The sequence below is a fragment of the Periophthalmus magnuspinnatus genome, chromosome 20, assembly GCF_009829125.3.
Source record: "Periophthalmus magnuspinnatus isolate fPerMag1 chromosome 20, fPerMag1.2.pri, whole genome shotgun sequence".
Lineage (NCBI taxonomy): Eukaryota > Metazoa > Chordata > Actinopteri > Gobiiformes > Gobiidae > Periophthalmus > Periophthalmus magnuspinnatus.
Genome location: NC_047145.1, coordinates 25,809,977 through 25,830,357, shown reverse-complemented (window position 1 = coordinate 25,830,357; position 20,381 = coordinate 25,809,977). Strand labels below are relative to the sequence as shown.

General features: G+C 41.8%; 1 protein-coding gene across 1 annotated transcript in view; it reads right to left on the bottom strand.

Annotated features, from left to right (window-relative positions):
• Positions 1-20,381, bottom strand: part of drosha (drosha ribonuclease III) — a 196,410-nt gene that overhangs the window by 112,486 nt on the left and 63,543 nt on the right. Inside the window, exons 17-18 of the mRNA XM_033985642.2 lie at positions 16,656-16,763; positions 322-460 (exon numbers count right to left, since the gene is read on the bottom strand). Of these exons, the coding sequence (XP_033841533.1) occupies positions 322-460; positions 16,656-16,763 (247 nt within the window). The remainder of the gene's footprint in view (positions 1-321; positions 461-16,655; positions 16,764-20,381) is intronic.

The following is a 20,381-nucleotide window of genomic DNA, read 5'->3' as shown; positions in this document are numbered from 1 at the left end:
TGGTCAAAAAATGCAAATATTAAGAGTTTAAAGGCACATGATGCTAACCAGTTATGTGAAAGCTAACATCCATAAATGTTTTAATAACTTAGCAGTTTATAACATTTCAGAAACAGATTTTCAGGAAAATCGTACATCTTGTGGTCATTAGTTACCACAGAGCTGATTAGCGTAAACTTAGAGTAAACTTCTTAACTTTTTAAAAAAAATTTTAAACTCTATGAGAAAAATGTATGGGAAATTGACTTCTAGAACCAGAGGGTTGAGCTCCAGAAGGACATAAATAAAAAGAGTTTCACAGATGACTTTGAAAGCACTCACCCTTCTTCCTCATGTACATGTGGTGCACCTTCCTGTCTCCATATTTGGGCTGTCTGATGCCGCAGTTGGAGAGGGAGTTTCTGGCGTGGTCGGGGTTCATGCCAAAGTTCAGGTGGTGACTGGGGTGAGTCATGGCCAACTGTAAAACAACAGCAAGCAAGATACTTAGTAGACAGAAACCAAAATTAAGAAGCTCTTAACGTCAAAATAAGTCCGCTGTGTACCGTCTGCATCAAATTATAAAGTATTGTATTATCTGACGATCAGGAATTGTGCACTTGGTGTGCTAGTTGTTGCTAGCATTACTGCCACACAAAACTCTGTTTTGGTCACTGATAGTTGTGAAAAGCACTTATAAACTCATCATGGTGAATAATTTGGATGTTGTGAATACATAAAGTAATCGAGGAATAACTTTGGACAACTGCAAACCATTTAAAATGAACTAGTTCTGTTTTTCAGGTTTTTAAAAATAAAAATCAGGTAGCACGCCTTTAAGAAAAGCTTGGCCCGTCTGTAAAACCACTGATCCATTAAAGACAGTGATATGGGCTGATGCTTATCGACAGGTAATATGCCTCAAATTCACCATTTTCCTTCTCAATTTCAGAGAAGATGAGAGAAAAACCCGTTATGGGAACATGTCAACAAGTTTAGAATGAGAAGAATGCACCAATATAAAAATAAGAAACCAATGAAAAAACTAAATGGAGGAAATACAGAGTATGTTCCAAAAGAAGAAGAAACATGGACACAATCAACTGTTAACTGCACTGTTTAGAGTTTGGTGCAAAACAGACAATACTCCTCTCCTGTCTCCCCTTCTGTCTGGTTTCCTCTTCCCTCTCTCCATGCCCCCACTCTATCCCACACTTCATCTTGCCCTCTCCATCCATTTCCTTCCTTCCATCTCACGCTCTCTCTCTCCCTCTCCAGCCATCTCTTTCTCTCCCTCCCTTTCAAAATCTCTCTCTTTCTTGGCACTTCCTTCCAGTTTGAACACACACAGAGGCCCTTCATATTTCAGGACTTCTCATTGTTTACACAGATGCTGATTTCTGCACCTGCTAAACCTCCACAACTGTCTCCCCCCTGACATAATGTAACCGGAGTGAAAAACACAGCATTTTAAGAAAACACCATCCTAGAAAGACCCAAACTGGAAACAGGATAACCGCTCTGTCGCAACAACACAGGGAGAACAAGCACACTCCACTCAGAGAGATCAGGAGTCTAACCCACAACCTCCTGGTGAGAGGGAGGAGACAGGATAACATGCAAGAATATAACTAGCTCAACTGCCATCTGTGTCTGATATGCTTTGCTTGAAATATTTCACAGTGAAGATTTTTGTTTAATAATAATAATAATAATAATAAGAAAAAAGTGTTCAGAAGAATTGAACAAAAGACTGAAATCTGAACTGACAAACTAATACAAGATTCACATTTCAGAACACATCAAAGCTGTGGAGTTATCCTGTTGTTTGTAGAGGAAATTGTGTCCATTGATTGACCAGAAAAGTTACACAGTGCACCTTTAAATGTATAATGAATATGCCTGTATTTTCTTGTCCAAACATCCTTTCTCCTGTCCGATCCCTCACTGCTGTACCTGACACCACACGATGAGTCCTGCTCAGAAATAGTACTTGTTTGTATAACTATTTTCCATTGCTTTGTTACCACGGCGCTATGAATAACATGATTTTAAGTCCTGTCATGTTGAATAAGCGCTTCCCCCTTCACTAAACTACAATGAAAGCTCCATCGCTGCACAATTGGACACAACTTGTAAATATTGAAATGGTGTCGTTACATATATATACGTCACTGGAGCTTGAAATTGATTTGAAGTCTAGTGAGAAAGCGCTGTGCGTTTTGGCTAGCTAGCGCAGGGGGGGCGCACTGCAGTTAAAAGCTTTATATTTTCTTAGAGATTAGCATGCGGCTAATGTAAGATTGATAACATCCTGCTGGGGAAAAACAGACAATTTATCAGTGCATGGAAAATATTCATGGGTTTCAGTTAAGTTTGTCAAAAGTATCAAACAAGAGATACTAATCAATAATAAAACTCGTATCGAAACTAGATACTCATTTGAACAAATATTGATAGTAAAAAAGTCACATTAACAAGACAAAAATCAACCTTTCCCGAATAGTAGTTTCAACTCCCAGTTTATAGACGCCATTTTGAGAACTTTTCTCCACCATTCTGAAGATAATGACACTAATGTTGTTTTGAAGAGTTAAGTGCTGGTAACAGTGCTAATCAATCTGAAATGTTTATATTATATATAATATTTCTCTCTTCCCCTTGTCTCTCTCTCTCTCGCTCTCTCTTCTTTCACCTCTGCCTGTCCAACCATCCATCCACCCTTTCTTTTTTCTTTGCCCCTTTCTTTCTTCATTTCTAGCTTTCTTTAACCGCTCTACTTTCCCTCTCTCCCCTTCTCTTTCTCTCCCACATCTCAAACACCCTCTTTACCTTATCCTCTTTTTCCATCTCTCCTCTATCTCTCCCTCCCACCCCTTCTCACAACCTTATCTTCTTTCTTCTCTCTTCTTCTTTCTCTCCATCACCTCTGTCTGTATCTCTGCCTCTTTCTCTGTGAATCTCAGATCTTTCTCACTCTCTATCCCTCCCTCTCTCACCCCTCATAACTTTCTCTCTCTCCTGTCTCCCCTTCTCTCTTCCTCTATCTCAAGCCCATTCTCTCTCCCTCTCTTCTTTCCCTTCTCACACCTTATCCTCCTTCTCCTCCTCTCCTGGTCTCTCTCCCTCCCTCTCCCCTCTTTGCCTCTTTCTCTGCGCATCCCCCTGCCTCTCTTTCTCACTCTCTGTATTTCTCCCTCTCCTCTGTCTTTCCCTCTCCCATGTCTCCCCATAGTTAATCACTATGCCAATGCCTACTTTTATTTTGAAAGATGGGGGTAAAATTTCAAACTCTACTGATAGTAATGAAAGGCTTGATTCTGAATTCAGATACAATGACAATAAAACCCAATCAACAGAATGAAACGAAACACAGAATAAATGTCCAGCTTTGTCATATCTATGTTACTGTTTTGATACTGGTTTGATGACAGTTAAATTTCTTCCTCCAAAGTCTCCTGTCTGCACCAAACCACAGTCTTTTACTGAAAGACGACTGGCTGTGGATCTGTCCATAAAAAATATGCCGGGTGATCATTAATCATCAGACAAGACTGAATCTCAAACCATAGTTTAATAGATGCTCTTATAGTCATTTCTAGGTTGTGCATTCAGTCCCATTTTCTTTGCCTTTTCCCCGCCTGATCTACAGTTGTACCACGTGGCCTCTCTGTGTTTTGCTGTTGTAATAAGACTGTGAGGTGTTTTGCCCATGGGGCCCTCAGCAGAGTAGTTCTTCAGACCTGACTCTAGCTCTGGTCTCTGTATGAACACACAGGGTCTGAAGAAACAAACAGTGCAGCATTAATCCAACAGGTAGAGCTACAGAGACTACAGAGAGTGCATAGACTGCAGAGGACACAGAGAGACAATATAAACTAATAACAATTATTTATAATGAAAACTACTATAATAGAAGTTTATAATGGAAGCAATATGCATAAATAACATTGGCTCTGGAGCATGACTTGCTCAAATAATATCAGTGATATTTATTTATCCTTTTTTAAATCTGTGTGGTTTGTGTTTTTTTTTCCCCCCCTGGTCAACTTCTGTGTCTTATTACTTTCTATTAATATTACCACTTATTATGCTTACCATACTTAGCTACAGCTATTATTATTATTATTTTATGTACCGTAAATTTCGGATTATAAGCCGCTACTTTTTTTCCACGCTTTGAACCCTGCGGCTTTTACAGCAGTGCGGCTTATATATGGAATTTTACTGGATAACGGCCCCTGGGGGGCGCTCTCTAGCTGTAAACGTAAAAGTGAGACAGACGTGGGGAAAGATTCTGCTCTGAAGAATTCACTAGTTTTGATTTTGAACGATCATTTTGCGCATCATGAAATGGATATGATGCAGTTTTTAAGATAAAGAAACAGAAAGGAAACAGAGCAGGGGTCGGCCTTTAACACGCAAAGAGCCATTTGGACCCACTTTCCACATAAAATAAAACACTGGGAGCCGCAAATACTTTTTGACATCTAAAATGAAGATAACACTGTATAATAACAATAATGTAACGGAATAATGTAGGTTTTACTTTCACGGACAAGCCTTCTACACGTGGCAGATAAATATGGCAAAAACAACTTAAGTGCATTAAAAAAATACAACTCACCAAACCGCTGCATCATGCATCGCGCTGATTATGTGATTATGTCTACTCTACTCCGCAGTTTCTTTAAAAAAACAACAACAAAAAAACTCGTAGCGTATCGTTTAATCCCAGGTGCTTATTCTCCATGTGCCAAAGCAGTTTTGAAGGTTTCATTGCCTTATTTGCTTTTCCCGTATGTTACGCAGAGCGGACTGTGCGTGAGTCACCTGTAGCGACAAACCCAGATTTTAAGTAGGCATTGTCTGTTAAATTTATCTTTCTTTTTCTTGGAGGTCGTAGTCTCCTCTTCTGGCTCCTCAGTTGTCCTTTTCCCCTTTGTTAAAAGCTCTCCAAAGACTTTTGTTTTGGCTCATTTTCACTCGCTTGTGGCTCTACTTTTGTGCGTCGTGTCTGATGTGTTATACGTGATACGTCACCGCGGAGACAAGAGCAGATAATATACTTGCTACTACATCAAATAGATTTCTGTGGCGATTTCCAGCAGGATTTTCATGATACATCTACGGACGAGCTTATTAGTGTGTCATTAGGGACGGGCCAAAGTTGCTCCTGACCCCTGTGCGCACAACGTCTGAAAATCAGGGCTCTTTACGCAGGACTGTGAGCTGTGTCTGTGTCAGTTCCCAAGCCACGCAGAGCCGCAGTATGAGGCGGAAAGAGGCGCATACGGCTCCGGAGCCGCGAGTTGCCGACCCCTGAAATAGAGCCACTGCACGTAAGCTCGACATCAATGAATCCAACTTGGTCAATGTAAAAAGACGACAAAAGTTTTCAGAGGAAATAAAAGCAGATTTTCCGTGTTGGTGCAGCTTTATTTTCTAAACCTGCAGATGTGTTCATCCCGTGTTGTTGTCGTGTTGGTGCCAATTTTCAGGCACAGTTTACAAAAAAGCGTGTCGGTGCACCGTCTTTCTGTGTAAATGTCTCATGTTACAATATGAAAACCTGCGGCTTTTATTCAGGTGCGGCTTATATATGTACAAAATTGATATTCTCTTCAAATTTAGCTGGTGCGGCTTATATCAAGGTGCGCTCTGTAGTCCGAAATTTACGGTATTTTACTTTGTTTTTTTTTTTATTCATATGCGAGCATGTATATATGTATGCATATATAGGGATGTATGTGTGTATGTATATATACTTTTTTTCCTGTTCCCGTGCTTACCCAATGCCAATCTGGGCGAGAGGGGTGGGACGGATGTAAAATGTTAAAATGCAATAAAAATATGAAAAAAAAAAAAAAAAGAATATCAGGATCCATTTTAACAAACAACTCTAAATTTTCTGTCCAGTGACAGGATTGACCTGTTCTTTTACTATGGATCATACCTGGACGACTGAGGCACAGACATTTTAATAAACAACTTTGTCAAAATACCTCAAACTCTTTTATAAGTTCTAGATGAAACTTGTTTAAACACTTCTAGTAGTGAAGTTGTTTTTCCTCTAATCTGAGCTTCTCGTGGGTCGTTCTAGTGAAAAGTTAGGGCCAGATAAGAGTCTCTGTAAAGTACAAAATGCTCCTCTCAAACACACCGCTGAAGGAGGACGAAATGATACAAAATGGCCTCCTCAAGTCAAATGCACCATTAGGATTCAAGATGGAGAGCGCTCAGCTTCTTCTCACAAACATGCAAGAAATACAGAGATCTACCCATCCACAGAGTCATCCAAGCTCAGCAGCACTCAATTAGTTTATCACAGTTTTGCATACTTCAGTTTTTTAATTTTGTAAAACTTTACAACAGAAATACAGTGCAATAATAATAATTCTAACCTTAATGAGAGGAGGAGGAAACAGGATAACCACTCTGCCACAGTAACACAGGTAAAACATGCACACTCCATTCAGAGAGATCAGGAGTCTAACCCACAACCTCCTCACTGAGAGCTCTATCTTTCTGCAGTACTGTACAAAATTCAACAGCACTTGATTAGTTTAACACACATTTGCCTATTTTGTTTTTTAGTTGTGGAACTTTTTTACTACACATTTAATGGGAATATTAAGCATATTGTAAAACAAACCAAATTACCAAAAGATACAAAAATTGTGTGTGAAAAACAACAGATGGTTTAAATATTCAGAAGTTGTGATTTTCGTTTTGGTTAAAAGTGTATTATTATTTCTGAACAGGCTTCTATCATCCACAAGGTAATAAAAGTGAGAGATTGCTCTTGACAATACTGTTTAATTATTGACAGATGGTGAGGTTTTCTTTTTGTAGATTTCAGTATTTTTTTTTTAAATGATTATTTTTAACATCTGTGCATTTGTGTTTTAAACGTGCACTATGGAACATCTCTCATTGCCATAGAGATGCTACTGCTTCGCCTGAAATGTTTGCAGTATAGAATTAATGCACTTATTCAATTTTGTATTTTTTGTATTTTTTTTTCCATAACACCCCTAAGCTGGAATCATTTTTAATAAACTATTTGTTCATTGTCAAGTGTTTGTTCATGCTTTATTAAGACAAACTGTAGTGTAGTGTAGTTATAAAGTGTAGTGTTGTTATCAAGTGCTACCAGTTCTTGTATTCAGGTGCTATTTGATACTACGGTAAAATCAAAACATATTTTCGTTGTAATACTCTAAGAATAACACCTCAGAAATTCTCCAACATTAGTGTAAGTGCAGTGTTTTAGCTGCTTGCAGACTGTAGCATCACTATTGTGCCTTATCAGTGCAAGCCCAATGCAACATGGGTGTCAGACAGAAGAGATGGGACTGGGCCATTGTGGTCATGCATTCTTGGACCTGTGTCATAGAGTAGCACACAGCACAACACTGATGCAACTCCATGTTAGAGACCCATTCAGACGATAGCAAGGCTGTGACTAAGGCAGTGGGTAGTAAGAGGCAAGAAACTGGAAATATTTACAATTTCAAGAGTAAATGTCACTTTTTGGAGGTGGGGGTTTGAAATATGCAACAGTGGACCAACAGTGGGCAAAAGAGGAACTGCAGAAATATGGGTTATAAAATGGCACTCACAATTCCCACCAGTTTACACTGTACTGCAATGATGAAACGTGTGCTATGTAACCAGAGATGAAAATGTGAAAATTGAGTGTGATAAAAGACTTAAAGGCCCTAAAGAGACCTGAAGTCTCTTGGTGTCCAAATAAATCTGCTGCGTGCTGTCTGCATCTAATTATAAAGCATTTTACTGTCAGAAAATCAGGAAGGGCGCAAAAGCATTACGTATTAGTGTTACTGCGACGGCAAAAGTCAGCTGTGGTATCTCAGTTTTTGAAAAGCGCTTATAAACTCATCGTGGTGAATATTGTGGATGCTCTGAAAGGATATGGTCAGTGAGGAATAACGTTGGAACACGGCAAACCGTTTAAAATAGACTAGAATATATGAACATGATGTGGTGGTACAGGACTGTGGTAAGGACTCTCACCCTGCAGCAGGAGTGTCCCAGGTGTCATCGTGTGGGCGGGGCCAAAGGTTCAAACAAAAACAATGTCCTGACTCACAGTTTAAGACCAAGCCTTTGATAAGTGTTTTATATCATAAAGCAAAACATCACCACGAGTGAAGTGAGCATGGCAACAGAGGGAGACAGAGGATTACAGAGGGATACAGAGGAACACAGAGGAATACAGAGATACAGAGGGATACAGAGATACAGAGGGATACAGAGATACAGAGAGATACAGAGGGATACAGAGATACAGAGGGATACAGAGGGATACACAGATACAGAGGGATACAGGGATACAGAGGGATACAGAGAGATACAGAGGGATACAGAGATACAGAGGGATACAGAGATACAGAGGGATACAGAGAGATACGGAGGGATACAGAGATACAGAGGGATACAGAGGGATACAGGGATACAGAGAGATACAGAGGGATACAGAGATACAGAGGGATACACAGATACAGAGGGATACAGGGATACAGAGGGATACAGAGAGATACAGAGGGATACAGAAGGGTTACGGATAGATACAGAGAGGTACAGAGGGATACACAGATACAGAGGGATACAGGGATACAGAGGGATACAGAGGAATGCAGAGGGATACAGACGGATGCAGAGGGATACAGAGAGATACAGAGGGATACAGAGGGATACAGAGAGATACAGAGGGATACAGAGAGATACAGAGGGATACAGAGGGATACAGAGGGATACAGAGAGATACAGATAGATACAGAGGAATGCAGAGGGATGCAGAGGGATACAGAGGGATATAGAGAGATATAGAAGGATACAGAAGGGTTACAGATAGATACAGAGAGATACAAAAGAATACAGAGAGATACAGAGGGCTACAGAGAGACAGAGAGGGATACAGAGGGGTGTTTTCATATTTTGAGTATTTAAAATGGGCATTTAAATGCAATCCCCCTCCATACTCTACTTAGTCATATACAAACCTCCCCAGCACTGTCTGAGTTTTATCGATGATTTTACTGAGATGCTTTCAGTCGTATGCACAGTCTTTGACGATTTAGTCATTACAGGTGATTTTAATGTACATGTGGATAATGTGTTTGACAGAAACGCTAAAGAACTCAATTCTGTCCTTGAAACCTTTGGTCTGATTCAGCATGTCAGCGAGTCCACCCACAACAGAGGACACACTCTGGACCTGTTCATTACAAAAGGAGTAAATATTTCAAATGTCATTGTGGTGGATGTTGCTCTGTCTGATCATTTCTGTGTCTTCTTTGACTGGTCTGTTATTCCCAAACCAGCGGCTGGTCCTGCAGTTGTACGAAGGAGACACATAAATGATAAGACAGGTGCACTGTTCATGGAAATGATACACTTTGAAAATCCCTCATGTTCTAATGTTGATGATTTGTTGAACTCTGTAACTTCAAGTGTTCTGAAAGTTCTGGACACCATTGCCCCGATGAAGGTGGTTAAAGATAAGCAGAAAGCGCCATGAAGGAATGATGAGTCGGTCAGGGCACAGAAAAGGGAGTGCCGGAGGGCCGAGCGGGAATGGCGCAAGTCAAAGCTCGAGGCTCATTATGAGATTTACAGAGAAAACATGGACATGTACAGCCACAGTTTATATAGAACAAGGCAAAGGTATTTTTCTGACATTAATGGACAAAGTGTCAGCAGTCACCTCCAGTCTCTCTCTCTAAAACCTTCAACTCAGGCTAGAAATCTAGGGGTAATAATGGACTCAGACTTGAACTTTAACAGCCACATCAAATCAATAACATCTGCAGCTTTTTACCACCTAAAAGACATTGCAAAAATCAAAGGTATACTGTCAAAGCCAGACTTAGAGAGACTTATCCATGCATTTGTCTCCAGTAGGTTAGACTACTGTAACGACCTGCTCACTGGCCTCTCCAAACAAGCCTTAAGACAGCTGCAGTACATCCAGAACGCTGCTGCTCGGGTCCTGACTAGAACCAGGAAGTATGAGCACATAAGTCCTGTGCTCAGGTCTCTGCACTGGCTTCCTGTAGCTCAAAGAACAGACTTTAAAGCAGCTCTGCTTGTGTATAAGTCTCTCCATGGCCTAGGTCCAAAGTACATCTCCGAAATGTTGGTGCCATATGAACCATCTCGCACACTGAGGATTTCAGGGACCAGCCTCCTGCTGGTGCCCAGAGTCAGGACTAAACATGGGGAATCAGCATTTAAGTTTTATGCAGCTAAAACCTGGAACAGTCTTCCTGAAGATGTGAGACAGGCCTCTACTTTGACAATGTATAAATCCAGGCTCAAAACAGTTTTGTTTAGCTGAGCATATGACTAAAAGGTTTTTATTCTGCACTCTTATCTTTTAATGGTAATTTTATGATGATTATTTGTGATTATTTATGTTTTGATTTGTGTGATTTTAATGTCCTTGTTATTCTGTAAAGCACTTTGAATTACCTTGTGTACGAATTGTGCTATACAAATAAACTTGCCTTGCCTTACAGAGGGATGCAGACAGATAAAGAGGGATATAGGGGGATACAGAGGGATATAGTGGGATACAGAGGGACACAGAGAGATACAGAGGGATACAAAAGGAAGACAGACGGATACAGAGGGTTACAGAGGGCCACAGAAGTATGCAGCGGGTTACAGAGGGAGATAAAGAGATACGGAGGGTTACAGAGGGATACAGATGGATACAGAGAGATACAGAGGGATACAGATGAATACAGAGATACAGAGGGATACAGAGAAATACAGAGGGACACAGAGAGATACAGAGAGATACAGAGGGTTACAGAGGGAGACAGAAGGTTACAGAGGGAGACAGAAGAGAGATAAGGGAAAAAGCTGGAGAGGAGGAGAAAGAGGAGGGAGAGGAGGTAGAGAAGCTGATCAGAACAGGGGGGAGATGAATGAAAAGATGAAGGAGAGAGAGTATGAGAGAGAAGCAAAAAAGAGGAGGGGGAGATGAGGGATGAGGGGTGTGAGGGAGAAAGAGAGTGGAGAAAGGGGAGGTAGGGTGTGAGAGGAGAGGAGGGATGGAGAGAGAGATAGAAGAAAAGGAAGAGAGTAAGCAAGGAGAGAGAGGAGAGAAAGAGAAAGAGGATAAGATTATGTTGAGAAGAGGATCCTATAGGCCCAGGGTGCAGGGTCCAGCTGGGGAGGTTCAGAGCTGAACGTTTGAAGGGAGCAGAGGGAGTTAAAACGGAGCATCAAAAACAGGAGGATAAAGGGAGAGGAGAGAGAGGGGAGTGGAAACAGAGAAAGAGGAGAGGGAGAGGAGGAGAAGAGAGAGAGAAAGAGAGGAGGGAAAGGAGGAGAGTCCCAAGATGGTCATTTCATTTTAAATGTTTGTATCTAGAACAAAAAATAAGGTTAAAGTGCAGAGTTCTTGCAGGGAAATGTATCCTCTGCATTTGACCTATCCTTCACTGTCTTTGGGTTCGACCAACATTTGAACCATCCTTCAGTGTCTCTGGGTTAAACCTGTCAGGAGCAGTGAGACTCATTTCCAGATCTTGAGCTAGTCTGGGTCAGGACTAGGAGGATTTGACGTGTTGCGCATGTTTTGGGTTGATATGGGAAACCAGAGTGCCCGAAGGAAGCCCAACCAGACACAAGGGGAAAATGCAAACTCCACACAGAAGAAAGGCCGAACCTGGAACTTTGTTGTTGTGAGGTGAGTGAATCCATTTTCTTATCCGGAGGCGGGTCGCGGGGGGGAGCAGTCTAAGCAGGAACTCCCAGACTTCCCTCACCCTAGACACGTTCTCCAGCTCCTCTGGTGTGACCCCAAGACGTTCCCAGGATGCACTGAGTAGACTGAGTGCATCCTGATGTTCTAAAAGTATACTTGAATGTGTTGTGCTCCAGTGACACATGAGAGCAGGCTGCAGTGTCATTGGACTCAGTTTAATGTGATTGTTCCTCCACAGTGGAGCCAGTGCTCAGCCTTAGCCTCGGGTCCTCCAGCCTCTGAACAAACACGAGTCCTCTCCAGTCTCAGAAGCTGACACACTGTAAAAAGCAATGTCTAAAGAATATACTATTATGAAAGGCTGTAGTTGAATGCACATTACTCATCTTGTTTTGAGTGCCGACTATTTATTTAGTTAGTGGGCCTAGATTTTCAGACTTTTTTGACTGGTTTCAATTGCTCCAGGATACAGTCTCTGTCAGAAGCAGAGTTTCTTATGTGAATGAATAATGTAAGACTTTCAGTATGGCTGTGGTCCTTGAGCCGTTTAGTAGATTCCTCGGTTGATGCTGTGTTAGTCCAGTGGTTCCCAACCTTTTTTTGTCTCAAGCACCGTCGTCTCACACTCTGAGTATTGGTGTTTCTTTAGTAATTGTAAATAGAACATTGCAGAAACATTCTAAAGGATGTAAAATGCAGTACAGAGAAGATCTTATATTCTAATAAGATTCAATTACACCGTAAATCATTAATAAGTCAATACATTAATTAATTAATTAAATGAATAAATATGCAATTTGGAATACTGTAACCACAAAACATCACCACGGCAGCAGCCAATATTACAGAGCGTCAACGGAAAGGTGCGCTCACAACCTTTAGCTTGTGGTGCACCGTCTCTTTACTGCCATATGTCGCTGCTGTCTTTGTGCTTGGGGGATCATAATATTTTAACTCTCAGATGATTCTCCTGATGTCCATGGTGTGTGCTTTTTGTTGCACGTTTGAAAATCTGTTAAGACTGAACCGTCCTGTAGTGTGTGGCAGGCTTTATTAAGATCATAAGGGTTTATATGAGACAACAGCAGAAAGGAGAACTTAGTGAGTGAGAGAGTGAGCTGAACATTTGGTAATTTTGGTATTTATCTGTAAAAAGTCTAATTAAACTCATGATTCATTTTGCCACACCTCCTTTTTCATCAACCGATCGATCAACAGCACATGTCTTTAGTAGACTACAGACCTACATATTAGGTTTGCTTTTTCATGAATTAAACATAAAATCAAAACAAACGTACTGAAAGAAGTCATGTCATCTACACTGAAAAACTAAATACATTAAACCTAATCAACCCTGATGACAACCCTGATTGAGATTCATTCATTCCTACAGGTAAAAGAAAGTGCAACACCTTCTCTTATTAAACCCAGCCCTCGCTCAAATCAGCGTCAGTATTGTGGATACAGTTAAACTCATGCAGGTGTAGTATATTTTTGCAGGGTGTAGCTGATGTGTGGGCTGCTTGAGTTTCTGCCGCTGACAGAGCTGGACATTTGAAACACAAACATGGAGAGAGCAGAGATGTGTGACACTGGACTGGGGACAACAACACAGAGACAGAAACAGGGGGAATGTAGCAGACTGTCAACTCTCATAGAAACTGAGAAGCATTTGAGTGTGTGGGCTTTTTCAGATAATAAAGAAAGCCAGGTATGAAATGTGAAGACATTAAAGATGCTGTACCAGATTAAAAAAAATAAATAAATAAAAAAAGCCTGTAAAATTGCAGTAAAAAAATCTGTGAAACAGCAAAATCACAAAAGGTGAACCGCGATATAGCGAGGGACCACTCTAATTTTATTTTTTTGTCACATTAACTTCATAAAGTGTCTTCCGATAAAGCTGCTCACAGAACTGTGGAATGCTGATCTCTTAGAAATTATGAAAGTGAATGAAGGATTGTTGTTTGGGCTCAATAATCGTGAATACATTTAAAACTGTAATGTTTTTTCTCACAATATCACAAAAGTAAATCTAATATAGTGACATCAATATTTACAAATCTGCTTTATTTCAGTGATGCAAAATTATCAAAACAACACAAGAAAAAATAAAAAGTCTACTGTTCTTGTTATGACTGTTTCTCGTCTAACAGCTGACCCCACCGTCAGGTCCTGTCTCCTCTTTAGCCTCAAAATGACAGCGTGCCATTATCACGATCAATATGTGCAAATCACTGCATATAAACAAGACCAAAGCAGAGAGAGGGATGGCGAGGGACAGAGAGGGAGAGGAAAAGAGGGAGAAAAAGAGAGAGAAGGAGGGGGAGAGACTTCAGCCAGTCAGCACTCACACTTCCCCTTCTTTAACTACAGCTGCTACAGAGCCATTGATTTCTAATGCCACATCTTATGACAGCTCTTCAATAAAGTGAGAGGAAAGGAGGATCAGAAAGGCAGAAAGAAGAAGAGAGGAGGAGGTGTGGGGCTTGAACGAGAGGAGAGACAGGGGAGAAAAGAGGAAGGGGGGGGAGCAAGGAGAGAAGAGAGAAGAAAAGTAGAAAGGAGTGCGGAAGAGGAAACGTGAGAGGAGGAGGAGGGGGAAAGGGTGTGGGGTTGAAAAAAGGGAAAGAGAGGGGAGGAGAGAAGGAGAGAGAAGGGGAGGAGAGAGAAGGAAGAAGGAGAGGAGGCGGAGGGGCAAGAGAAGAGAGGGTAAGAGAGGAGAGGGTGAAGGGTGTGGGGAAGGGAGGAGAGAAAGCAAGAGGAGAGGAGGGAAGGAAAGAGCAGACAGGAGAGAAGAGAAGGAGGGGGGATAAGATGTTGTGAGGGATTGAAAGTGAGAGAGAAGAAGAGGGGAGGATGAAGAGGGAGAACAGGAGGACTAGTGTCTTTTGGGGGCAGATCTGACACAGAAGAGAAGAAAGGAGGGTGTATGGGGTTGAAAGAAGATGGTGAAGAGGGGACGACAGGTAGAGGAGAGAGAAGAGGGGGGAAGAGGACAGGAAAGAGGAGGAGAGGAGGAGTGTTGTTTTTTTGGAGGCAGCTTTGACAGAGGAGAGGAGCAGCAGAGGTTGTTTTGTCCAAAAACAGTGTCACCTGCACTGAGCCTGTGTGACTGTGAGGAGCCTCTACAGGATCTGTCCACTGCACTGGACACAGAGACAGGAGACGCAGAGAGAGGACACAGAGGCAAAAGAGAGAGACAGGACACAGACAGAGGACACAAAGACAGGAGACAGAAGCAGGACACACAGAGACAGGAGACAGGATACAGAGAGAGGAGACAGGAGACAGGACACACAGAGAGAGGAGACAGGACACAGTGAGAGGAGACAGAGAGACAGGAGACAGGACACACAGAGAGGAGACAGGACACAGAGAGAGGAGACAGAGAGGAGACAAGACACAGAGACAGGACACACAGAGACAGGAGACAGGACACAGAGAGACAGGAGAGAGGACACAGAGAGAGGCGACACGACAGTAAGAGAGGAGACAGAGACAAGACACAGAAAAAGGAGACAGAGACAAGACACAGAAAAAGGAGACAGAGACAAAACAGACAATAAAGTCCTACACTTTAGTTTATCAACAGCATTCCAGATTGACATTTAGAAAGTGAAATACTTTGAGCTGATTGGTCAAAATGTCACCGAATGCGTGGGCATTCGGTGACCTCAGAGTGGTTGATCATGATTTTGACTTTATCCTGATTCAAGTACATGTTGTATTTATCTATAGGTTTTAAGGGGTAAATAATGCCATGAAATTCAAGAAAGTCTTCTGAAAGTTCACACTGCAGTGTGATTGGTTAAATCCAGGTGTTACTCCGAGCTTTACAGAGGAAGTGAATCACAATATGACCAGAATAGAGCATTGAATCATGTTCTCATCACAGGGATGAGAACATGATTCAATGTGTATCACTATATCGCATTGCCTCATCTCATCCATAATGCACAAAATAGTTCTCCCTGCTGTTTTCCAGAGAGGATGCCGTTTGTAGTTTGGCTTAAACAGATCCCACTGTTAGAAGAATGTCCACCAGGGGTCACCATGTTTGTTTGTGCTTTGTGTGGATGCCTCACATCGCACTGCTGCCATTGGCCCACCCGCAAGCTGAATGGACTCAAATGGATTAGCACAGCACAAACAGGAACTTTGCCAAACATGAGACGTTTTCACACATAACAGTACCAAGAACAAAGTCTCTATAATCTCCCTGTGCCTGTTTAGTCAGAGGAACCACCCGGAAACAGTGGCTCCGACCAATCAACAAAATTCATCAAATTAAACTCAACTATCATTCTTCTTAACCTCAAATACTAATTACTGTTATTACTTTACAGTGACGTGACGCTGCAGGGGACTGCATGTATATCTATGGTGTAATGTTCAGTTCCCATGGTGACACAATGCACTCATTAGCAAGCACTGCCAAATGAGCTTTAAGATTGTCAGAAAACTAAAAAAAACAAAAAAACAAAAAAACAAAATCAATTTACACTTTTCCAGGAGCCTGTGATCAATCCGAGCCTTCATGGTCCTGGTTAGGATTTTCAACAACAGAGTTAGTCAGAGTGACTAATGGAAAAACGGTTGGCTAATGTTAGCTAGCTTGTGACTGTAATGTTATTTAAGAGTGATTAGTGCAAATCAGCTCACTTGTTGTAGTTCCAGCTAAGTCACTTTTGGTCAGATTGTGTTAAAATAAAACTCAGATTAATGTCTAACTTGAGTAACAGCTTCAGACAGAGCAGTGCCTCCAGATAGCATCACACACACACACACCCCCGGGAACGCTGATGCAGTTCCTGGTCTGTGTGGACACGCATCAAATGTGGAATGGTAGGTAAAAGTACCAGGAACAGCGAAAGGTTCTTACAGTGGAAACTCCTGATAGAAGTCCAGTGGCATGACAGTGACTGACCTGTAGGAGGCAGCGTTCCTTGAAGACGTAGCCGATGAGTTTGTCCAGGTGCATGAGACACTGGTGATAGCGGATGTGGTGAGTGAGGACGGGCAGCATCATTGCATGCTGAAAAGGAAGAGGAAAAAACAGTAAACAAAGGACATTTACTAGTGTTTAAGAGTTTGAAACTGTGCTACATAATCTATCGAACACGTCTCTGTCTCTCACAAAGTCTTTGTCTCATCTCTAGTATTCACATACACGAGTCTTCAGACACATACATAGCTTTACAAGTGAGTTTTCAGACAGAGAAGAAAAACAGAGTGGACCACCCTCACAGCCACAACATAGCGATTTATCGGGCTCTTTCTTTACTCTCAGAGACAGAGCACAGTGGTCTGACTGTACGCGCTGCTTTCTCTAAATACAGTGGTCTCTCGTTATATCGTTTCACCCTCATTGTTTTGCGGATGTTTTTTAGTACAATCTTACACGCTTTTTTTTACAGTGTATGAGTGTGCATTGTTGTCTGCGTCCTGATTGGTTAAGGGACTGTAGACCATTGTCCATCAGTCTCCTCTGTGCCGTATCTCCTGTACAGTACAGAATGTGTTCAGACAAATTTACATAAATGTTGGATCAACACTACAGTGGAGCGGCACCAGAACGAAGAGGCACGGTCAGAGGAGAAAAATGTGAGAAAATGTTTATGTCTGTCTGAAAAAAGTATATAAAGTGTGTGGTGGATTTACAGCTGCGAAATATATAATAATTGTTTAAAATTAAAGCTGAGAACTTTGTGGGTTATTTTTAGAACGTAACCATGGTCATAAACGAGGAACACTGTAATTCATAATCTAATCATTTACTCAATTTAAACACAAACAAACAAACAAACATATACATTACAAAACAGATAGAAAAAATTATAACAAAAATGTAACATCATCTCTACCATATTTAATATTTGAGCGGGCGCTTAGCAACACTGTCAATCAAGCCTGTTGCTAACGCTACTGGGAGCGACCTCAGGGAAAGAAGCCACCCGATTGCTCCGTTATTAATGTTCATATCTTGATTTATGGACACAATAGCAAAATAAAAGCATCAGGATCATGTAGAGCGGGTTAATATAAACATTTAAGACCAAAATGACGAGTCTGACAGCAGCAGTTACAGAGAGAGAGGATACAGTTTTTCAATAGAAAGTGAATTGGAGCCAGAGTTGATGGAGCCGGAAGCTGTCTATTTGGAACGCTGCAGCTAGCAGGTTAGCCATGTCTATTTATATTAAACAACAAATTACTAAAGTGTCACATCCTGCAATTTATTTCTCATGCTTTATTTATTTATTTTTGATGGTTATTGCGTCAGTGCCGATAATTACTTTCATTATTATCCTTTATCAGTGTATATTTACGCACTTGAAAATGTGTTGTCGTGACCTAGGCCTAGTTGCTATGAAATTGTGTGCATCTCAAGCCTACAGAAAGAGAACTTTGTAAAAGAACTGAAGACAATGTCACAAATGTCAAGATGGAGACAGGAGCTGAGAGGGCAGCCAACCAGAAAACATTAGTGAGGAGAAAATTGGACATGTGCAGAAGAGTAGGAACATGCCTGATATGTGACAGGACAAGAGAGGAGGAGAGGAGGAAATGCGATGGAGAGATGGGAGGACGACAGACAGAGAGAAACCCATCAAAGCCTCATTATTTATTAAGTGGTCGTGGACAACACAGAGATGAAATGATCAGAAAGGAGACAGGGCAGAGGGGGGAAGACGAGGAGGAAATGCAGAGTTTTGGACAGGCGACGCTCGGCCAATCCGACGCCATCAAGACGTGTGGACACAGACAGCAGACAAATACTGACGAGGATGAATGGAGGAGAGGAACAGGGAGGGAATGAAGGAAGGGGGGAGAGAGAGAGAGATGGGGATGGGAGAGAGAGAGAGGGTTGAGAGGGAGAGAAAAAAGGTGGGTGAGGGCGGGAGCAAGGGGCCAAGAGGTAAGGAGTGTAACCGGGAGAGAGAGGGGAAGGGAGAGAAAGTGTAAAGAGGTAGACAGAGAAGAAGGGTGTTGACATTGAGAGGAGGAATGAGAGAGAGAGAGGAAGACAGGGAGACGGTATAAAGAAAATATATGTAAAGAATGGGGAAAGAGGGAGAATGATGAAGATGGAAGAGAGGAAAAAAAGAGGGACAAAGGGAGAGAGCAAAGGAGAGGTTAGGAGAAGATAAGAAAATGTGGACTGAGGGAGAGAAGAGTAAATGACAGGGACAGAGACAAAGATGGAAAAAGTGAGGGTTAGGAGAGAGAAGAAAATGGACATAGGGAGAGAAGAGTAAACGAGAGGGAGAGAGAAAGGATGGAGAGAGAGGGTGAGAAGAGAAGAAAATGGATAGAGGGGGAGAAAGAGCAAAAGGGAGAGAGAGAAAGGATGGAGACAGAGGGTGGTGAGAGAGAATTAAATGGACAGAGGAAGAGAGTAAATGAGAGGAGGAGAGAAAGGATGGAGAGAGAGTGAGGAGAGAGAAGAAAATGGTCAGAGAGGGAAAGTAAAAGAGAAGTAGAGAGAAAGAATGGAGAGAGAGTGAGGAGAGGGAAGAAAATGGACAGAGAGAGAGTAAATGAGAGGGAGAGAGAGAAAGAATGGAGAGAGTGTGAGGAGAGGGAAGAAAATGGATAGAGAGTGAAAGAGTAAATGAGAGGGAGAGAAAAAAAGGATGGAGAGAGATCAGAATCAGAATCAGAAGACTTTTATTGCCATAGTCTGTGAACACAGTTCACAAACTAGGAACTTGATACGGTGAAAAAGTGCAACATAAACACACTGAATAAATACAAATACAAATACAAATACAAGATAGTAAGGAGAGAGAAGAAAATAGACAAAGGGGAGAGAGTAAAAGAGAGGGAAAGAAAGGATGGAGACAGAGGGTGAGGAGAGAGAAGAAAATGGACAAAGGGGGAGAGAGAGTAAAAGAGAGGGAGAGAAAGGATGGAGGCAGAGGGTGAGGAGAGAGAAGAAAATGGACAGAGGGAGAAAGTAAACAAGAGGGAGAGAGAAAGGATGGAGAAAGGGTGAGGAAAGAGAAGAAAATGGATAGAGGGAGGGAAAGCATAAACGAGAGGAAGAGATAGAGAGGATGGAGAGAAGAAAATGGACAAAAGTGGAGAAAGAGTAAGCGAGAGAGAGAGAGAGAAAGGATAGAGAGAGGGTGAGGAGGGAGAAGAAAATGGACCGAGGGGGAGAGTAAATGAGAGGAGGAGAGAAAGGATGGAGAGAGAGTGAGGAGAGAGAAGAAAATGGTCAGAGAGGGAGAGTAAAAGAGAGGTAGAGAGAAAGAATGGAGAGAGAGTAAGGAGAGGGAAGAAAATGGACAGAGAGAGGGAGGATGAAGTGATGAAGCAGAGGTGTAAATGAGAGAAAAGGTTTGACATGGAACGAAAAGACGGCGGTCAGAGGCAAATGAGCTCCAGGCTGAGTTCAACAGGGTCGTTTTACAAGAGAAGTACAAGACACATGTGACGATTTCTACGGCGACAAAATGAAGCGATCTTAAAGTGGAACTGCAGTTGAATCACATTATAAAACGACCTAATTATTTGGTCCAACAGAAGAGTCCAGACAGTTACAGTGTCTCAACATGAAGTGTGATGGGATTTAGACATTTTCACCTCTTTAATCAGCATGTAACCAACTCTACCATCTCCACCCCACTCCTTATCTTCAACTCTC